Source organism: Corvus moneduloides, chromosome 30, assembly GCF_009650955.1.
Source record: "Corvus moneduloides isolate bCorMon1 chromosome 30, bCorMon1.pri, whole genome shotgun sequence".
NCBI lineage: Eukaryota > Metazoa > Chordata > Aves > Passeriformes > Corvidae > Corvus > Corvus moneduloides.
In genome coordinates, this window is record NC_045505.1 from 2,452,475 (window position 1) to 2,472,187 (window position 19,713).

General features: G+C 58.6%; 3 protein-coding genes across 5 annotated transcripts; all 3 read left to right on the forward strand.

Annotated features, from left to right (window-relative positions):
- The first annotated feature begins 2,498 nt into the window (after nt 1-2,498).
- SMARCD1 (SWI/SNF related, matrix associated, actin dependent regulator of chromatin, subfamily d, member 1) lies at nt 2,499-9,352 on the forward strand. Its single transcript, XM_032094001.1, has 13 exons — nt 2,499-2,663; nt 2,738-2,925; nt 3,797-3,839; nt 3,934-4,056; nt 4,330-4,452; nt 4,937-5,053; nt 5,374-5,475; nt 5,770-5,931; nt 6,044-6,141; nt 6,570-6,705; nt 7,029-7,151; nt 7,384-7,485; nt 7,678-9,352. The coding sequence occupies exons 1-13, from the start codon at nt 2,499-2,501 to the stop codon at nt 7,729-7,731; spliced, it is 1,536 nt and encodes a 511-aa protein (XP_031949892.1). The 3' UTR covers nt 7,732-9,352.
- Nucleotides 9,353-10,477: 1,125 nt separating this feature from the next.
- Nucleotides 10,478-15,680, forward strand: GPD1 (glycerol-3-phosphate dehydrogenase 1). Its single transcript, XM_032094262.1, has 8 exons — nt 10,478-10,587; nt 10,768-10,945; nt 11,337-11,477; nt 11,883-12,021; nt 12,929-13,041; nt 13,232-13,465; nt 13,852-13,958; nt 14,188-15,680. The coding sequence occupies exons 1-8, from the start codon at nt 10,547-10,549 to the stop codon at nt 14,282-14,284; spliced, it is 1,050 nt and encodes a 349-aa protein (XP_031950153.1). The 5' UTR covers nt 10,478-10,546; the 3' UTR covers nt 14,285-15,680.
- A 1,702-nt stretch (nt 15,681-17,382) lies between these two features.
- LOC116436849 (cytochrome c oxidase assembly protein COX14 homolog) lies at nt 17,383-19,607 on the forward strand. Of its 3 annotated transcripts, none has more exons than XM_032094264.1 (3): nt 17,383-17,477; nt 19,210-19,414; nt 19,521-19,607. In XM_032094264.1, exon 2 carries the CDS (start codon nt 19,218-19,220, stop codon nt 19,374-19,376), a length of 159 nt encoding a protein of 52 aa, XP_031950155.1. In that variant the 5' UTR covers nt 17,383-17,477; nt 19,210-19,217; the 3' UTR covers nt 19,377-19,414; nt 19,521-19,607. The 3 variants fall into 3 exon arrangements, with proteins under 3 accessions (XP_031950155.1, XP_031950156.1, XP_031950154.1); XM_032094265.1 differs by having other exon boundaries at nt 19,210-19,410; nt 19,517-19,607; XM_032094263.1 differs by having other exon boundaries at nt 19,210-19,607.
- Nucleotides 19,608-19,713: the final 106 nt, after the last annotated feature.

Genomic DNA, 19,713 nt, shown 5'->3' on the forward strand with positions numbered 1-19,713 from the left:
CCTTGCCTTGGGAATGCATCCCGAGGGACGCAGGGCTGGAGGAGGGAGCTGACTGCTGCTCCCGAGCAGGGAGAGGAGGATTAACACACACGGAGCTGTTAATTCCCGACAGCTCCAACACCTCCGTGGTTTGGGACCCACCTGAGGTCCAACAGGAGTCACCAGGTGGAGTTTTACCCTGGCAGGGGCCCTGGGAGCACAACCCAAATACAAACACACCTTCTGTCCTAAAAGTTCCCAGCTACGAAGAGCAAAAGTTAACAACAGAGCAGATCCAAGACTGGGCATCCAAAAAAAGCCCTCAGGACTCCATGGAGACTGAATAATAGGGAGTGGGAGCGGGTAGGGAACGCTGAAATGCCAACACACATCCCCCCACCCTCCCCCCGGTCCCTTGGCTCCGACCATGGCCCCGCGGCTCCTGGAAATGGCAGAGGAGTGTTTTGCATCTCAACTAGAACAGTCTCACCCTGCTCTGGTGCTTCCCGGCCAGAGCCGGGGGTGGGATTTGAAGGAGAGCGGCCGGGCCAGGAGGGCGTTAATGAACCCGGTTAATCACGGCCAGAGCCCGCTCGCTCCCCGCGGCGCTCCCGGCCCCGGCCCGGCCCCGGGAGCCGCAATCGCCTCCCAGCTCGCCCCGGACCTGCTGGCTGTGCTGGGAGCGGGTCACCCCGTCCATCTGCCACAGCCCGGCTCTCCGAGGGCTCCGTGACGAGGTGTCCGAGCCGCACGGGCAGCGCAGCCCTGCAATTCCCGTGGGAAGGCACCGGGGACCGGGCAGGCACCGCCGGCAGCGGATGGGCCGTGCAAAAACTGCTCTGGTCCATCGGAGCATCGCGGGACAGCAGGAGTGGGCTGGGAACATCAGCCTGGGCGGGAGCCAGGGCTTCAGCTTGTTTGGGATCTGGGGACCTTCAGTCTGCTCAGGATCTGAAGCTGCAGCCTGTTTGGGATCCAGGGAGCCTCAGCCCGTTCAGGATCCAGGGAGCCTCAGCCCGTTCAGGATCCAGGGAGCCTCAGTTTATCTGAGGTCTGGGAGCTTCAGCCCGTTCAGGATCCAGGGAGCCTCAGCCCGTTCAGGATCTGGGGAGCCTCAGCCCGTCTGGGATCCAGGGAGCTTCAGCCCGTTCAGGATCCAGGGAGCCTCAGCCCGTTCAGGATCTGGGGAGCCTCAGCCCGTCTGGGATCCAGAGACATTCAGCCCTTTCGGGTCTGTGGAGATCCCGAGGTTCCACCAGCTCCCCTCGCAGGCCAGAATTCCCGGTCACCCCTCGCTGGCTGCCAGTGGAAACAGCACCGAGAGACAATCACACAGTCCTGGGTGCTGCTGTCCTGGAGCCAGAGCCAGGCTGGCTGGGCAGGGAAGTTTCCATGGAGCTGCCAGCAGGTGCAAGGGAGGCATTTGCAAAGCTGTTCCACCAAACCCTCGGGGCAGGAGAAAGGAGGAAGGACACAGTGAGGTCACCCCGGAGCTTCTCCTCTCCAGGCTGAATAATCCCAGCTCTCTCAGCCTTTCCTCACAGCAGAGCTGCTCCATCACTCTGCTCATCTTGATGCCTCCTCTGGACTCGCTCCAGCAGTTCCACATCCTCCCTGTGCTGGGACCCCCAGGCTGGAGGCAGTGCTCATCAGATGATCATCATTAATTGTTTAATTAATACTCGTGGTGTGACTGCGCACTTGGCTTTTTCCATGGATTAATGCTGACTGGATTTGTGTCCCTTTTCTCTCTGAGCACCGGAAACTGCTTCAGGGAAAAGGAACTTAATGTTAATACTTGCAGAAAGTGGCCTTTAACTCCAACTTCCTGCTCTCTGTGGAACCCCAGGGGAGACAGGAATCTTCTCCCTGGTGCTCGGCCTGAACCTGCACAAACTGGACCCATTCATGGCCATTTGTTTTCCCCATAAGCTTCATGCCTAAGATCCCAGAATCCCTGAGGGTGGAAAAGATCACCAAGTCCATGCTGTGATCGATCCCCACCAGAGCACCTGAGTGCCATGTCCAATTGTTCCCTGGACATCTCCAGGGATGGGGACTCCACAACCTCCCGGGGTAGCTCCTTCCAATGCCTGACCACCCCTTCAGGGAAGAAATTCCTCCTGAACGTTATGGAGGGCAGCTCTGGTGAGGGCTGTCACTGCCACACCTGCACACTGGAGCCCTTCATTCCTGGGGAAGCCACATCCGTCTCCCTCCGAGCACATCCCGGAGCGAGGGCAGCTCAGGACCAGGGCACAGGGGCTGTAATCACGGCCTTCCCAGCTTCTGGGACGATCCCGTGCCCCCAGTCCCACTCCTCAAGGTCCCCGTTCCCACCCCTGACCCCCCTTCCCGCACTCCCAACCCCTCACGGCCCCAATTCCCCCCGAATCCCGCCGCTCGGTCCTCCCCACCGGCAGGGGGCGCTGCCGGCGGCGGGCGGGGGCGGCTCCGCCCCGGCGCTCCGCGCGCCGTGTGGGGCCGTTTCCGGTTCCGCTCCCTTTGTGCGGGACAAGATGGCGGCGCGGGCCGGGTTCCAGTCGGGGCCTGCGAGCGGCGGCGGCGCCGGGGCCGCGCCCGGGGCCGCGCTGGGCCCGGGAGCGCCGGGCGGGGCGGTGCGCATGGGCCCGGCGCCGGGGCAGGGCCTGTACCGCTCGCCGCTGCCGGGAGCCGCCTACCCGGTGAGGCGGGGCGGCACGGGGCGGGGCGCGGGGCCGGGCGCGGCGGGCGCTGACCGGGTCTCTTCTCTCCGCAGCGCCCCGGGATGCTGCCGGGCGGCCGCCTGGCGCCACAGGGCCCGGCCATGGGTCCTCCCGGGTACGGCGGGAGCCCTGCGGTGCGGCCCGCGCTGGCGCAGGCCGGGCTGGACCAGGCTCGCAAGCGGCCGGCGCCGCAGCAGCTTCAGCAGGTGCAGCCGCAGGCGGTGCCCAACCGCAACCACAAGTAAGGCACGGGGGCACGGGGAGAGGGCGCATCCTGGGGCGAACGGGGACACCCCAGGCTATTGGGGACATCCCGGGGCGTTCCCAGACAGTTGGAGCATCTCGGGGCAGCGGGGACATCCCTGGGCAGGGGGGACATCCCTCGGCGGAGGGGACACCCCTGGGCAGAGGGGACACCCCTGGGCAGAGGGGACATCCCTGGGCTGTCCTGGGGTTCAGGAGAAATTTCTTCATGGAAATGGTCAGGCCTTGGAAGGGGCTGCCCAGGGAGGTGGTGGAGCTCCCATCCCTGGAGGTGTCCAGAGAGTGACTGGATGTGGCACTCAGTGCTCTGGGCTGGTGACAGGGTGGAGGTCGGGCACAGGTTGGACTCGAGAGGCTGGAAGGTCTTTTCCAGCCTCAAGGATTCGGGAGTTCTTGGCCATGGGGGCTGGAAGGTCCTGTCAGGAGCTTGTGCATTCCCCTGGGGTTGGAGAACTCCCCACAGACAGCACTGGGCAGGGCAGGGCTGAGTTTATGACACGTGCCTGCATCCCGATGTGCTGCCCCAGCGAGAATGGAATCCATCCTGGATTTAAAATGCTATTCCTGGAAAAGCCACTCCAAAGTTGATTGAGGCTGGAGGGTCACTTGGTTGTGTCAGGTCCAGCTTCCCAAGGGATGCAACGCCCTTTCCAATGGATGCAACCCCCTTTCCAACAGATGTAACTCCCTTCTGAGTGCTCAGAGGGGTGGGAAGCTTTGGGATAACCAGTTAGTCACACTGGAGCAGGGCCCAGGAGTCACTGGCCAGTTGCTGCTGCAGGTTTGTGGGTTCCTGTGCCCAGAACCGTTCCCATTTTCACGCCTGTTTTGCCTCTTGCCTCTGTCAGCGCCAAGAAGAAGAAGATGGCAGATAAAATCCTCCCGCAGCGGGTGAGTGGGGCACGGGGAGGGGCTCAGGGGGAGGTGAGGCAGCCCGGGGCGCTCTGGGGAGCTGATGGGCATTTCCATCCTTGCTTGGCCACAGATCCGTGAGCTCGTGCCCGAATCCCAGGCCTACATGGACTTGTTGGCCTTCGAGAGGAAGCTGGACCAGACCATCATGAGGAAGCGCTTGGATATCCAGGAGGCTCTGAAACGCCCCATCAAGGTAGGGGAGGCCATGGGTCGTGTCCAGGGTTTGGAGGCTGCTGAGTTCAGGCAGCAGGAGGGCACTGAAGGGTCGTGTCCTGTGAGTGTGGCATGTCAGGGGTCCCAGTGCTCTGCACACAGCCGAGGACTGGGACCAGCACCACCTCTGTCCTCGCTGTCTGCCCCAGGAGAGGGGCAGCTGAAAACATTGAGCTCAGTTTTAGCAAAACCTGTGCAGGACAGTTGGCCCTGTACGTGGGGATTAACACTGGGCTGATGCTTTTACTCGTAGCAAAAACGAAAGCTGCGTATTTTTATCTCCAACACCTTCAACCCAGCCAAGTCGGATGCGGAGGATGGTGAAGGAACCGTCGCCTCCTGGGAGCTTCGGGTGGAAGGACGGCTGTTGGAGGATGTAAGTGGGAAGTACCCAACCTCAGAGGAGACTGTGGATCTGGAATTGGCAATGAAACCAGTTTCCTAGTGTCTGAGAGCACAGCTAGGGCTTGATGTCCTCCTTCATCTCTGTTTTCCAAGGAGTCTGATGGTGACGAGACCGAGAGCCCAGCTTGGAGACCGATGGGTATCCCCACGGCAGGACATGAGTTGTCCAAAGCTCTTAGAGTTGTGAGAATCACTGGTGAGAGCAGCTCAGTGGCACTTGTGTCCCCGGCTCTGAGAACCAGGGCACTGGCACTGTACGTAACTGCTGAGGGGTTTAACTCCTGCGAGCTCATCTTTAACTCCAGTCTTTCCCTTTCTGACTTGGGAACTTGATTTTTGAGCACACGTTGGTGAATTCAGGCGTTCAGAACTTACAGGAGCTGTCGTGCACGGTGGCTGTGCTTGAGTGCTGAGACTTGCTGCCCTAACCCTCTTCCTCCCTGTGTTGCTTGCAGTCTGCTCTGTCCAAATATGATGCCACCAAGCAGAAAAGAAAATTTTCGTCCTTCTTTAAATCTCTGGTCATTGAACTTGATAAAGACCTGTATGGCCCTGACAATCACCTAGTAGAGGTGAGCTGCTTTTTGCTGTGTTTCCTCTAAAAGTGGGTTGGTGTTTCAGCAGGTTGGGTTTGTGTGTCATTAATAACTTGGCAGGTGGGAATCCTTGAGGCTCCTGACAGCCAGGAGCTCTTGAATTCTCACTTTGGCTTTTCCTCTCACTTGCCGAAGGTCGGAACAAATGTACTGACTCTTGTTTCAAGCTCTGAGCGGGAAGAATTGGAGCTTTCTCTAGTTGGGTGGGATTTACTGGCAAAGCTTTTGGATGCCCAGCAGCAGGAGCAGGAGGAATCACGTGTGGAGGGGCTTCTAAATTCCCTCTCATTTTCCAGTGGCACAGGACTGCTACGACTCAGGAGACAGACGGCTTCCAGGTGAAGAGGCCGGGAGATGTGAACGTGCGCTGCACTGTCCTGCTGATGCTGGATTACCAGGTAGCACAGCAGGGAGAAATCCCTCCCTCTGGGGGTGGGCAGGCCCTGGCACAGGATGCCCAGAGAGGCTGTGGCTGCCCCATCTGTGGAAGTGCCCAAGGCCAGGTTGGATGGGGTCTGGAGCAACCTGGGATAGCAGGAGGTGTCCCTGCCATGGCAGGGAGTGGAATGGGATTTCTTTAAGGTTCTTCCCAGCCCAAACCATTCCACAATTCCATGCTGGGAGCAGCAGTGCTGGGCATGTGCCATTACCTGTGTCTGGGGCCGCCTCACCTCTCCGTGCTCTTTGTTCAGCCTCCCCAGTTCAAACTGGATCCGCGCCTGGCTCGGCTCCTGGGCATCCACACCCAGACCCGGCCCGTGATCATCCAGGCCCTGTGGCAGTACATCAAGACCCACAAGCTGCAGGACCCCCACGAGCGGGAGTTCGTCATCTGTGACAAGTACCTGCAGCAGGTGAGGAACGGCGGGGCTGGAACAGCAGCAGCTGCATCAGTTTCCCCGTGTGGGCAGCCGGGGGTGGCTGCACCGAGCCCCTGCTCCTCCCTCAGCCCTGTCTCTGTCACAGATATTTGAGTCGCAGCGGATGAAGTTCTCTGAAATCCCACAAAGGCTTCACGCCCTGCTGATGCCCCCTGAACCGATCATCATCAATCACGTGATCAGGTGAGCTCCTGTTTCCAGGAAGGAGCGGGAGGGATGGATGAGGCTGGCACGGGAAGACAGTGTGGTATATGTCCTGATGTTCAGCAGCAGTTCCCGTGTTGCCTGTCACTGTTCCTTTGTACAAGAGCAGCCACCTCCCTCGTGGCCACACCCCTCTTCCAAAGGCATTCTCACGTCCCTGCTGTCCTTTGCTGTGGATGGAAACCTTGGAGCAATCACTCATTTCTTTTGCTGCAAAGCCCTCGGTGGGCTTTTGCTACTTTTGGGGCTGAGGCTGACAGTGGCATGGTTTGTCCCTGTCCCTGCCTGCAGTCCGTTTGCTGCAGCATCCCAGAGGAGCTGCATTTGCTGCTTTCTTGAACTAGTCCCAGATTTTGCCTTCTTTCTGGAGCTACTCCCTGATTTTGGCTTCTTGTGGATGTCCTCAGTGTTGACCCAAATGACCAGAAGAAAACAGCCTGCTATGACATTGACGTGGAGGTGGACGATACCCTGAAAACTCAGATGAATTCCTTTCTGCTCTCCACAGCCAGTCAACAGGAAATTGCTGCTCTGGATAACAAGGTAGGAAAAGCTCCTTCAGGTCTGCTGTCCTTGTTGCTGGGCAGGGATGTGTCTGTGGATGGGACAGGAGTGCTCTGTTGTTTGGAAGCTGCAGTGGGATGAGCCGTGCTTACAAACATGTGGCTGTACCTGGAAGTGTAATTTTTAAAGCAAATGATAGTCTGTGGGAAAATTGGTGATATTTAGAGCAGGAAAGTGAGAACTGAAAATCCTGGTAAGTGTAAGTCAACCAGAGAGTGTAAGAATTTGCCTTCATGTGTTGGATCTCTTTATGTTTCTGACTTCCCTGTTCAGCAGTTCCGTTCTGTATTTGTCTCCTTCAGATCCATGAAACAATTGAGACCATCAACCAGCTGAAGACACAGCGCGAGTTCATGCTGAGCTTTGCCCGAGATCCTCAGGGCTTCATCAATGACTGGCTCCAGTCCCAGTGCCGGGATCTGAAGGTAAAAGCTTTGTCTTGTGTGGAAGGTTCATACTTTTCCCTCATTAGAATGAGCTCCCACAGAGAGAAAGAGGCAATTTCCTCCTCAGAAAGCGAGGCTGGGATTTGAGTCAAGCATAAGAAGCTGAGCTGAGTGCACTGAGATGTCTGTGAGGAAAGGGGAGGGGATGGGTTTGCTCAGCACAGGCAGAGCTGTTGCGCTCGCTGAGCTGTTGTGTCTTTGTGCTCCCCAGACAATGACTGATGTCGTTGGGAATCCCGAGGAGGAGCGCAGAGCCGAGTTCTACTTCCAGCCGTGGGCGCAGGAGGCCGTGTGCCGATACTTCTACTCCAAGGTGAGTGTCCCCGAGCAGGGGTCCCTCTCCGTGCCTGTCCCTCCTCGGGCCGCACGGTGCTGGGGGAAGGTGGCGGTTGCATCTCGCTCCCAGTTTGAGCTCACCCTTTCCCAGCTGGCTCCTGTGTTAACTGGGTGCTCTGGTGCTGCACCACCCAAGTGTGTTAATGCTGCGACTTGGCTCCTCTTGCAGGTGCAGCAGAGACGGCAGGAATTGGAGCAGGCCCTGGGGATCCGGAACACATAGGCTGCTCTGCTCCTCCCCAGGCAGAAGCATCACAGCTGTTTGTGGAGACGGAGCTGCAGAGCTCCCTGTTCCAGCTCACAGAATCCCACTCCGGCAGCGAGGCCCACGTTACTCATCCTGGTGTTGTCCCTGCTGGGGCAAGTCCAGGACACCTGGGGTCTCGTGGGCTGTGGCAAGCAGACAGGCTCCAATGAGCGCACATTTCTACCTGGTTTTCTTCCTGACTGTTGCCTTGTCAGTCCCAAGGCTTCCATGAGCGTCCCCATGACTCTGCACTGCCTGTAGTGTCCCCGGTAGCCAGAGTGACTCAGTGACTCTCAGCCCATTCCTCCCTAGCCAGCACCTGGTTGGGCACTCAGAGCTGGCTCTGAAGCCTGGCTCTGCTTTAAGGTGTGGCTGGGCTCTTCCGTGCCACATTTTACAGCCCGTGCCAGGCGCTGTCGTGGGCAGGATGCTGTGAGCTGACATACCTCCCTGCCCTCACCCCCTCCTCAGAGGGTGCTGCTGCACTGGGCTGCCTCATAGGTCACTCTCCTCCTTGAGGAAGTAACTGAACTGTGTAGAGAATTGCTTCTTCCCTTCTCCCTTCTTCCCTGCCCCGTTCCCTTCGTGTTCCGTGACCCCTTCGTGTTCCGTGACGGACTGTCCCAGGCTGGGATCACAGGGAGACAAGGCGTTGGCTTCCTGCAGGGATGTGGAAGCGTTGGAGTGATGCAGCGCTCTGCACTTCAAACACCTGCAAGTGGGTTCCAGCAAACCACGTGGCTGCTTGTTTTCCCTGGAGCAGGGAGAAGGAATGCAGCAGCTGCCTGGAATTCTGCAGGGACAGTGTTGTAGGCTCATTCCTTTGGGACAGTTGTCCTGTGTCACTTGCTGTGGGGACCAGAGGCTCCTTCGTGTGGATCCAAGGGTGTAACAGGACAGTCCTTGGAAATGGACATTTTTCCAAGCATATATGTGAGTTAGCAGGTATTTCCATGCTGAAGCTCCTGTGGTTTTTAGTCAAGTTTTAGGCTGTGGGGCTGCCATAGAGCCCAGCATGGTTCAGGAATGTACAAATAGATTTTCTCCACTGTGAGGAGTAGCAGCCCCGATGCCTCCTCCTGGAATGAGTTACTGGTGGTCAGGCTTAGGAGAATGAAATAGCTCCTCTTCACCCTGATCCCAGTGTTTCTGCTCGGGACTGTAATGCAAATGGACTCAAAGGTTCGTCTGACTCTTGGAATAGCTGCAGGATCATGTTACTGATGAGCCCTCACCCAGTTCAGTGTGGCTGGGGAGCTGCTGTGAGTTGGAGCGCCTGGGTGGCCCTACTACTCCTTGTGTCTGTGTTACTACATGTCTGTGAGTAATAGACTCTCGACTTTCCCTCTCCTTTGCCCTTCTGAAATGCTCCTCTGTGGTACTGGGGTGAAGGTCTTGGTGCTGGAGAAGCAGCCCCTGACTCCTCAGGGTACTCCCACAGGAGGGATGCTGAGTTCTACATAGGCAAACGTAGCTGTTGCAGAGTAACTGCTTTTCTTAACTGAATATTACGGTTTTTTCCATGGACCAAATTTTTTTTTTGTACTGTATCCTTGTAGACGTCACCCAGTTTTAATAAAAGACTCCTGTGAAGGAAGCTGTCCTCCTTCCATGCTGACAGCCACACTCTTCCAGCTGCCATGGGGGATGAGACTGGTGACTCCCAGAGAAGGGACAGGATTATCTCTGCCTTCTTTTCAAAGCCAGCAGGGTTAAGTGACTGGAGAGAAAATGTTCTTCATATTTTGGCCATTTATAGCGAGCCCTTCATGAAGGGATGTCCCAGCTTGCAGACTCTGCTAAGCTGCTTTTGTGGTAAACAAAGTAACTTGAGCAAAACTGGAAATCCAGTGGCCAGGGCTAATAAATCCTGAACTGCCCCGTGTCCAGTTTGTTGGATTGTGGCAGCTGGTTGGACATCCCAGGGGAGTAGGGCAGAATTTGGGGGAAACTGTACTAAAGTGTACATACAAGGGTTTAAAATTATGCAAAAGGAGATTTATTCTCTTCACCCTGCTTGTTTATAGAACGTAAATGCCTTGCTGCAGACCTGGGAGCCCCTGGGGCAAGGGAAGGATCCTCTGTGTGACAAGAAAAGTGCTGCTGCCTCAGGCTGTGATGGGGGCAGGAGCCGAGTCCTGGGGCTGCACCAGGCAGTTCTGTTCCTTCGTGGTGGGGAAATGGCACTTTTTAGCAGGAGGGGGACAATGAAATTCTTTAATGCAGAAAGGCTCAGCAGTCACGAGTCACAGGCCTCACGGGGTCTGCAGCTTCTTCACGAGGGGCAGCTCTGATCGCTGCTCTCTGGGACAGGGACAGGACCCGGGGGAACGGCTGGAGCTGTGTCAGGGGGGTTGGGATGGGTATTAGGAAGAGGATTTTTTCCCCCAGAGGGTGCTCAGGCACTGAACAGGCTCCCCAGGGAATGGTCACAACCCTGACCGTGCCAGAGCTCCAGGAGCATTTGGACAACGCTGTCAGGCACAGGGTGGGATTGTTGGGGTGTCCTGTGCAGGGCCAGGGCTTGGACTCAATGACCCTTGTGGGTCCCTTCCAACTCGGGATATTCCGTAATTCTGTGATTCTGTGACTCCTGGTTCTGCGGGATCTGAGCTGCTCCAGGGCAGCGCTCTGCACCTGCCGCGCACCGAGCACCGGCTGTGCCTGGAGCGGGTGCCCGGTGCCCCCGGGGCGAGGCGGGGCCGGGGGCGGGCCGGGGCCGCCCCTGCTCCGGGCAGCCTTGAAATAGCAGCGGCGGGTTCCGCGCCCGCAGAGCCCCGGTTCCGGCACCATGGGTGGCAAGAAGGTTTGCATCGTGGGTTCTGGCAACTGGTGAGCGCCGGACACCCGGCTCCCCTCGGCGAGCACAGCGCGGTCCCTGTCCTCCCCTGTGCCCCCCCGGCACCCCCGGTAGCCGGTGCCAGCCGTCCTCATTCCTGCAGGTCACAGGGTGACCTGTGGTGCCCTGGGCTCCCCAGTGCCCACAGCCACGGCCTCCCTCTGCCCTCGCAGGGGCTCGGCCATCGCCAAGATCGCCGGCAGCAACGCAGCGAGGCTGAGCAGCTTCGAGAGCCAGGTGAACATGTGGGTACTGGAGGAGGAGGTGGGCGGCCGGCGGCTCACGGACATCATCAACACGGAGCACGAGAATGTCAAGTACCTGCCGGGGCACAAGCTGCCCCCCAACGTGGTAAGTGTGGGCTGCCAGCAGCCTCTCCGAGGGGCAGAGCTGACGACCGGGCTCTGCAGAGAGGCCAGCAGCTCTGGGGGTTGCTGGAACCCCGGGGTGTGAAGGCAGGGGATGCACCGGGCTGTGCGGGGCTCAGTTGTGCCCTCCCTCTGACCTTCATCTGTGCTTGGATGAGCTGCAGCCCTGGCTGCTCTCACTGCCCACCTTTGCCCCTGCTCTGGCATCCCACAGACTGGGCTGGAGGCCATGTGGCTGCCTCTGAGCTGGCATCATCCCATCTGCTCCAGCCCCTCTGCTCTGCCAGCTCCAGCAGGGACCTCAGCATGGTGACTTTGGGCCCTTCCTTCCCTTCCAGCTTCCCAGTCCCTAATGACAGTCACATTTTATTCAGGTGGCAGAGCCAGACTTGCTCAAAGCCTGTGCAGGGGCCGATGTCCTCCTGTTTGTGGTGCCCCACCAGTTCATCGGCCAAGTCTGTGACCAGCTCAAGGGCCACGTGAAGAAAGAGGCTGTTGGGGTGTCGCTCATCAAGGTGTGAGCAGGAGCAGCACTCGCCAGGGTGCTGGGCCAAGGCAGGGGAGCTGGAAGCAGCCTGGCTTGGAGGGGCTGCTAGGGGGATCCAGGGATTTTGGAGAAGAAATGGGCAGTGGGGGGAAGAAGGGAAGTGGGGGCAGAGTCTTTGTGGGGATTTGGAGGTGTTGGTGAAGAAGGGTGAGGGCGTATGGGGGATCTCAGGTGCTGAGCAGGGCGCAGCTCTGCGTGTCAGGATTGGTTGGAGCATTGCAGCACAGGGAATGACGGGATTGGTGTCCAGGAGGGGCAGGTGCTCATGGTCTGGTTGGCAAGGTGATGTTCAGTCAAAGGTTGGACTCAGTGTCCTTAGAGATCTTTCCCAGTCTAATTGATTCTGTGCTCTCTGTCCCTGGCTGTCTCCCAGGGCGTGGATGAAGGACCAGATGGGCTGAGACTGATCTCAGACATCATCCATGAGAAACTGGGAATAGAAATGAACGTGCTCATGGGGGCCAACATTGCCAGCGAAGTGGCAGAAGAGAAGTTCTGTGAAACCACCATCGGTAAGGAGCCAGCATCCCTCCTCGTTAGCAGCTTTCGTTTGTGATGAGCAGAAGAGGCAAAGGGTGGAGTACAGCGCAGCTCAGAGTCCTGCTGCCTCGGGTGAACTGGCCCTGTTCCCTGGGAAGGCAGGAGACTCCATAGGAGCTGGCTGAGCTCATTCCCAGGGTTTACAATGGGATCACTCGCTTCATTAACAATAGAGTTGTGCAGCTGAAAATTCCTGCCAGCATGGACCCGGCATCAGGCAGCTGCCTGGCACAAATTAAAGGAGTGGGCACCAAGAGGCCCTTTAGGAATAAGTTCCATCCTTGATCTCCTTGGGCTTCACAGGATGCCCACCTGGATCTCATGTTGTTGCCAGCCAGGGCTGCTTGGAAGTTCATCTGGTGACTGTTCCAACATCCTCCACACTGTTGGGAACTGTGCAGAGCTCACCAGCTGTACAGAGCCAAAACAAACAGGACTGTTTGCTGGGTCAGAAGTTGTGGCATTCAAAGTGTCTGTTTTATTAAACAACAGCAAACCCGCTGGGCAGAAGGCTGGGAAGTGGAGCAGAGCCCACAACCCCTGTGAGCACACAGGACCCCGCAGGGACAGGGAGGACAAAAAGCTCCAACCCCAAATTTGCAACCTTTGAAGATGCCTTTAACCTACTGAGCATTCAGTAGGTCATTTCTGTCTTGCTTGACACAGCAGCAGGGGTTTTCCCTGTCTTTTGGGAATGCCAAGGTTGAACGTTGCTTATCTGTCAGGCAATGTGTGCCTGGCTCTCTGTGGACCTGCAAATGTTTAGCAATGTCCAGCGGTTGGGCAATAGGTTCCTCTCACTGGATGACCTTCATGAGAGCATGGACCTGCCTCAGGGTCTTCCCCATCATCTTCCTCCTCGTCCCTTTGTCTCCTCAGGCTGCAAGAACATGAAGCACGGGCAGATGCTGAAGGACCTGATGCAGACACCCAACTTCCGTGTGTCAGTGGTGCAGGAAGCCGATGCTGTAGAGATCTGTGGGGCTCTCAAGGTGGGTGTGCAGGGCTTGGTTAGCAGAGCCTGGGAGTCTGCAGGGCTCTGCAGGGAGCTCAGGGGAGGAGGGATGATGGGCACTGGCACAGACTGCAGCAAGTGCTTGGGATACACAGGCTGCTCATGGATGCAGCCAAGCCCTGAGCTCCGTTGGGAAGAGATCCCTCCACGTTGCCATTGTTTTCCAGAATGTGGTAGCCGTAGGAGCTGGTTTCTGTGACGGGCTTGGCTACGGCGACAACACGAAGGCTGCCGTGATCCGCCTGGGCCTGATGGAGATGATTGGCTTTGCCAAACTCTTCTGTAAGGGCCCTGTCACCCCCTCCACCTTCCTGGAGAGCTGCGGCGTTGCAGACCTCATCACCACCTGCTATGGGGGCCGCAACCGCAAGGTTGCCGAGGCTTTTGCCAAGACTGGGAAGGTGAGCAGAGCTGGAAGCGGCTGACACTGATGTGTGTGGAGGAAGCTGTGTCAGGGGAGGTTTAGGTTGGATATCAGGAAAAGGTTCTTCACCTCCCCAAGGCTGCCAGAGTTCAAGGGGCGTTTGGACAACGCTCTCAGGCACAGGGTGGGATTGTTGGGGTGTCTGTGCAGGGCCAGGAGTTCAACTGGATGATCCTTGTGGGTCCCTTCCAACTCAGGATATTCCATGATTCTATGATACCTACATCAACCTGGTGAGCAGGCAGGGAGGTGATCCTGTGGGTTCTGCCTGCACTTGGCTGGTGCTGCAGTCCAGCTCCAGAGCAGGAACGTGGTGCAGCAGCCGGATTGCAGGTCCAGCTCCTCACTGCTGGGTTGTTTCAGTCCATCGAGCAGCTGGAGAAGGAGATGCTGAATGGGCAGAAGCTGCAGGGTCCCCAGACATCTGCTGAGCTGCATCGAATCCTCAAGAGCAAGAATGTAGTGGAGAAGTGAGTGCTGGAATCTCTGTGTGCTTTGTTGGGGTGGGGCTGGGACCTTTTCAGAAGCAGCAGGAGGGGAAAGCCCCTTGGTGTCTCTGCACTGCCCACGTCACACCAGCTGGGCAGGAATGGCCTGTTGGATGGGCCACAGTGCCACTGGCCCACCTGCTCCTGCATGCCATGACAGAAGGCGAGGTGCTCAGACTCTGCCATCTCTGGTGACTTTGTCTGCCCACAGGTTCCCCCTCTTGACTGCTGTGTATCGGATCTGCTACGAGGGAAAACCTGTCACTGACTTCATCACGTGTCTCCAGAACCACCCTGAGCACATGTAAGGGGCTCTGCCTGCAGACCACAGGCCCTGCCGAGATGTGCTGAGAGCTCCTGCCCACACCAACCTGATCTGCTGCCACAGCCTTGGATGGAGTCCGGGTCTCCTGGGAGCCTTTTCAGACTGCTGGAAGGGCAGAGGTTCCCTTCCCCAGCCCTGGACACTGCCCCAGACACTAAGCCTGGCACAGAAGTACCTGCTGACCTCTTTCTCTCTTTGAAGGGCTCATTTAATTTCTGCTGCTGTCTAAGGTCTGCCCTGAGCAGGGCTGAACATCTTCCTCCTTCCACTTCCTCTTGCCACAGTGGATTCAGCTCTGGGAAGGACTCTGCCAGGCCATCGTGATAGATGAGGGCTGGGCACTGCCTGAGAGGGCAAACAGTGTCCCAAGTCCTCCCTCTTAGCCCCATGGGGCCACTCTGGGTGACACCAGCTCTTCCCTACCCGCTGCTGCTTTTGCATTCCCTGTCTGGTGGAGAGGGCACAGTCCCCTGCCAGGCTCCACCTGGTGAGTGGAGCTCCTCAGGACTTCCAGAGGTGCTGAGGATCTTTCTAAGCAGCACCAGCACAGACAATGGCATTCCTTGCCAGCCGGGCATGTGCTGCTTTCCCCTAGCTGTTCCTGCTGACTCAGGGACACTCTGGAGCTTGTTTGTTTAGAACTTTTGCTCTCTATATCAGACCTGGCCCCAGGCCTGGGGGGCTCCCCTGTTGTCACAGGTTTGCCTGTGCTAATTCCATGCCCGCTGACTTCTCTGTCTGTCTCAGTTTGTCCTCTGGAGCTTGGCACTGCGGGGACCAACTGCCCCCGAGTCTGTGTGAGCAGCTGGTGTGACCCCTGGCTCGTACCTGCGCAGCAGGCAGATGGGTCACCACAAGGCACCTGGGTCATGTTGCTGTTAAGTAAATGCTCCACAGCCACCCTTTGCCTTCCTCTGGCTCGCTTCAGCCTGTGCTTTAGACCGCTCTGTGCTTCCACGTGTGGCTGTCCAGGAGCTCAGGAAGGAGGTCCCACACTTTCCCTCGTGTGGGGATGCTGCAAGCTGCCCACTGGCACCTTGGGGTGCAGGAACAGGCATATGATCCACAACAGGTACATGGAGATGTCCAACGTCCCAGGACAGGATAGAGGTTTTGGGCCTCACACTGAGCCTTTGAAGTTTGTCCCTTGTCCGGCCAGGTGCCACGTGTCCCTCTGCTCCTCTGAAGCTGGTGGTGTTTGCTCAGGCCAGCCTGTCCAGCGGTCACCGATCCTACCTGGGCTGGAAGGCTGGAGTGCTGCAGGGCTCCCTGTTCTCCCCCATTCGAGTCCCAGAGCCAAGGGGTCTCTGACTGGCAGTGTACCTTTAAAATAACAATAAACATGGAGAGGAGATAGGAGATGCTCTCCTTGTTCTGCAGCTCCAGTGCGTCACTGTCGCTGGGTTGGTGCCTGCTGGACTTGCTGAGTGCTCAGAACAGGGCACTGCCCGTTCCCTCCTGGCTCTGCACCCTCCCGTGCTGTCCCAGAAACAGCAAGAATGTCCCTCTAGGTCCCTGTTTAGCCACAACGTCACATAGTGTCCCACTTGCTTTGTCTTAGCAACGGTTCCAGGATTAAAATTTGGCCATAGGACTATGGCGGGTTGGGATTGCAACATTGAGCCAGGTCCAGAGTCCTCACCTGGGGGCTGCAGGAGCCAGGCCAGGAGCCCACTGTGCCCCACACACCCCAGGCCTCCCCTCCTCTGATGTTTGGGCTTCCCAGGACACGCTGTGGGATTTTATTCATCTCTTCCCAGCTGCTTTTCTCAGACTCTCCTTTTCCCTGTGTGTCTTTAAAGGAGCCCCGTACTGAGTGACCTTTCCAGGGCTCTGAACCCTCTGCTCGGTGTCTTACGAGGGGAATTTAATCTGCTGGCACTGCACTTGTTTCTGTGCCTTTTATTAGCCACGTTTTCTCAGCAGGCACTCTGCGACCTTTAAATTCAGCAGAGCTGTCCTATGGGGAGAGCCGACACGGCTTCCTCTGTTGAGGAGCTTTATTGAGCTTGGAGGGAGGATAAAGGAAGTCCAGCGTGTTCCTGCAGGGCTGGCACGACTTGTAGTTCTCTTTGTCTTCAAGGGCTTCAGGAATCCAAGTGTTTGGATATGAGGCTCATGCAGGAGAGACGGTCCCTGAGCTCTGCTCCCTCACACAAACTCCTGTCAGCAGCTGCCTGGAGCTGCAGCAGGACCAAGCAGGGATTTGTGTTTAGCTGGGAGCTCCTCTGAGATGGAAATGCTTTGTGCATTCCCCTTGTCCACGTTTCTTTGACCCTGGAAGAGCCCAAGTCCCTGCAGACCCTTGCTGAAGGTCCCAGGTCTCATGTGGGGGGACCAGCACACTGATCTCTTGCTTTTAGACATCCCACACTGGAGCTGGATTTCCCGACCTATAAAAAGTCTTCCCTTTGCCATTTGGAATTATGTTCTGCAGGCTCAGCACCTCCCAGTGCTGCAGCCCTGGGAGCTGCTGCTAGGGAAAGGAGGATGAGGAGGGGGAAAAGAGTGACTCTGGCAGCTTTGGAACTCGAGAGAGCCCTGGATAGAGCAGGGCTGGGACAGCAGAGTTCAAGTGCTGGAAAGGAGCTCCTGAGGGGAGCAGCTGCCACAGGGGGGACAGGAAGGAGCTTGGGGGAACACGGCGTCTAGGGAAGGAGGCTCCGGGCTGGGGGCACACTGGGACCCTGGGCAGGCACCAGGGCCCTTGGGAGGGCGCCGGGGTCCTTGGAATGGCACTGAGACCCTCAAGAAAGTACTGGGACCTTCAGGAGGCACTGGGACCCTCAGGATGGCACCACAGCCCTTGTGAAGCCACCATGACCACTGGGATGGCACCGCGCCTCCGAGGCTCAGCGCTGCAGCAGGGCCCGGAGAGCCTCGGCTCCATCCATGCGCGGCCAAGGACTGTCCCTTGCGGGCTGCCGGCGCCGCACCTCAGACAGGGAGAGCCGCGGGCGGGGTCGTGCAGGGAGGCCCGTGCGGGCGGCGATGGCGGCGAGAGCGGCTCCTGAGGGGGCACGGCGGCGGCGCCGCCGCCAGGGGGCGCTGCGCTCACCGCGCGGGCTTCCCGCGCCCGCCGGCGGCCACACGTGACAGCGGCACACGTGACGACACGAGGCACGTGACAGCCACGTGACGCGGGCCGGGAGCGCGGCGGAGCGGGGACGAGAGCGGTGAGTGAGGGGGAACGGGAGCGGTGAGTGAGGGGAGACGGGATGGGACAGGATGGGATGGGAGCGGTGAGTGAGGGGGAACGGGAGCGGTGAGTGAGGGGAGACGGGATGGGACAGGATGGGATGGGAGCGGTGAGTGAGGGGGAACGGGAGCGGTGAGGGGGAACGGGAGCGGTGAGTGAGGGGGGACGGGAGCGGTGAGCGAGGGGGAACGGGAGCGGTGAGTGAGGGGGAACGGGATGGGACAGGATGGGACAGGATGGGATGGGAGCGGTGAGTGAGGGGGGACGGGAGCGGTGAGTGAGGGGGAACGGGATGGGACAGGATGGGATGGGAGCGGTGAGTGAGGGAGAACGGGAGCGGTGAGCGAGGGGGAACGGGAGCGGTGAGCGAGGGGGGACGGGAGCGGTGAGTGAGGGGGGACGGGAGCCGTGAGTGAGGGGGGACGGGAGCGGTGAGTGAGGGAGAACGGGAGCGGTGAGTGAGGGGGGACGGGATGGAACGGGAGCGGTGAGTGAGGGAGAACGGGAGCGGTGAGTGAGGGGGAACGGGATGGGACAGGATGGGACGGGAGCGGTGAGTGCGGGGGAACGGGACGGGATGGGAGCGGTGAGTGCGGGGGACGGGACGGGACGGGATGGGATGGGATGATGGAGCGGATGATGGAGCGGATGATGGACTGGACAGGCGAATCCACGCTCTCAGCCCCGCTCACCGCCGCCTTCTTGGGGGCCTGTAGTCAGTGAGTTCACCAGGGACCGCTGCAGGGCTCATTCTCATTCAACGTGTTCATCACCGACCTGGATGAAAGGATCGAATGTACCCTGAGCAGGTCTGGTGATGATACGAAACGTGGGGCAGTGGCTCATCCACCCCAAGGCTGCGCTGCCATTCAGCTGGGCCTCCATCGGCTGGAGAATTGGGCAAACAGAAACCTAGTGATTTAGTAGAATAATGAGGCTCAACAAGAGCAAGAGCAAGTGCAGGATCCTGCACCTGCAGAGGAATAGCCCCAAGTACCATCACTGGTTGGGGGTGATCTGCTGGAGAGCAGCTCTGTGGAGAAGGACCTGGGGTTCCTGGTGGGTGACAAGTTGCCCATGAGCTGGCAGAGTGACCTGGGGTCAGGAGGACCAGTGGGATCCTGGGATGCATCGGGAAGAGCGTGGCCAGCAGGTCAGGGAGGGGATCTTGCCCCTTGGCCTTAGAGACGCACATCTGGAGTGCTCTGTCCAGTTCTGGGCTCCTCACAACAGGACAGACAAGGAGCTGCTGGAGAGGGTCCAGTGCAGGCCACAAAGACGTTGAGGGATCTGGAGCATCTCTCCGAGGAGAGACTCTGGGAGCTGGCCCTGGTTAGTCTGGAGAGGAGAAGACTGAGAGGGGATTTTATGAATACATATAAGTATCTCCAAGGGGTCAGAGGATGGTGCCAGACTCTTTTTGGTGATGCCCAGAAACAGGACAAGGAGCAACAGCCATAAATTACACCACAAGGAAGTTTTACCTCAACATGAGGAAGAACTTCTTTCCATGGGGGGCAGAGCACTGGAACAGCTGCCCATGGAGTTATGGGAGTCTCCCTCTCTGGAGACACTCCAAGCCCACCTGGACACATTTCAGTGCCACCTGCCCTGGGTGACCGTGCCTGGACACAGGGGGGTTGGACTGGATGATCTCCAGAGGTCCCTTCCAACCCTGCCTATCCTGGGATTCCGTGTCTGTCTCACAGGTGCAGCCATGGTGTCCAGAAAGCAGCTGGCAGACTTTGGCTACAAGGCGTTCTCGGGCTCCATGATGCTGCTGACGGTGTACGCCGGGTACCTGTGCAGTGTCCGCGTCCAGCGGATTCTCCAGCGCCGCCGCGAGCGGGAGAACGCGCCCGGCCCCGAGAGCTGAGCCCGCGCTGGGACCGGCCCTGGGAGCTGGGACCGGCCCTGAGAGCTGAGCCCACGCTGGGACCGGCCCTGGGAGCTGCGCCTGGCCCTGGAAGCTGCGCCTGGCCCTGGGAGCTGGGACCGGCCCCGAGAGCTGCGACTGGCCCCAAGAGCTGCGACTGGCCCCGCGTCCCCGGTCCCCCCTGGGCTGGGGGAGGCAGATGGAGCGCAATAAAACCCCTGTGAAAGTGGATGGTGTGGTGCTGTGTGGTGTCCCCTAAGTCACAGACTGGGCTGGGCTGGGAGGAACCTCAAAGGTCACTTGGTTCCACCCCCCTGCTGTGGGCAGGGACACCTTC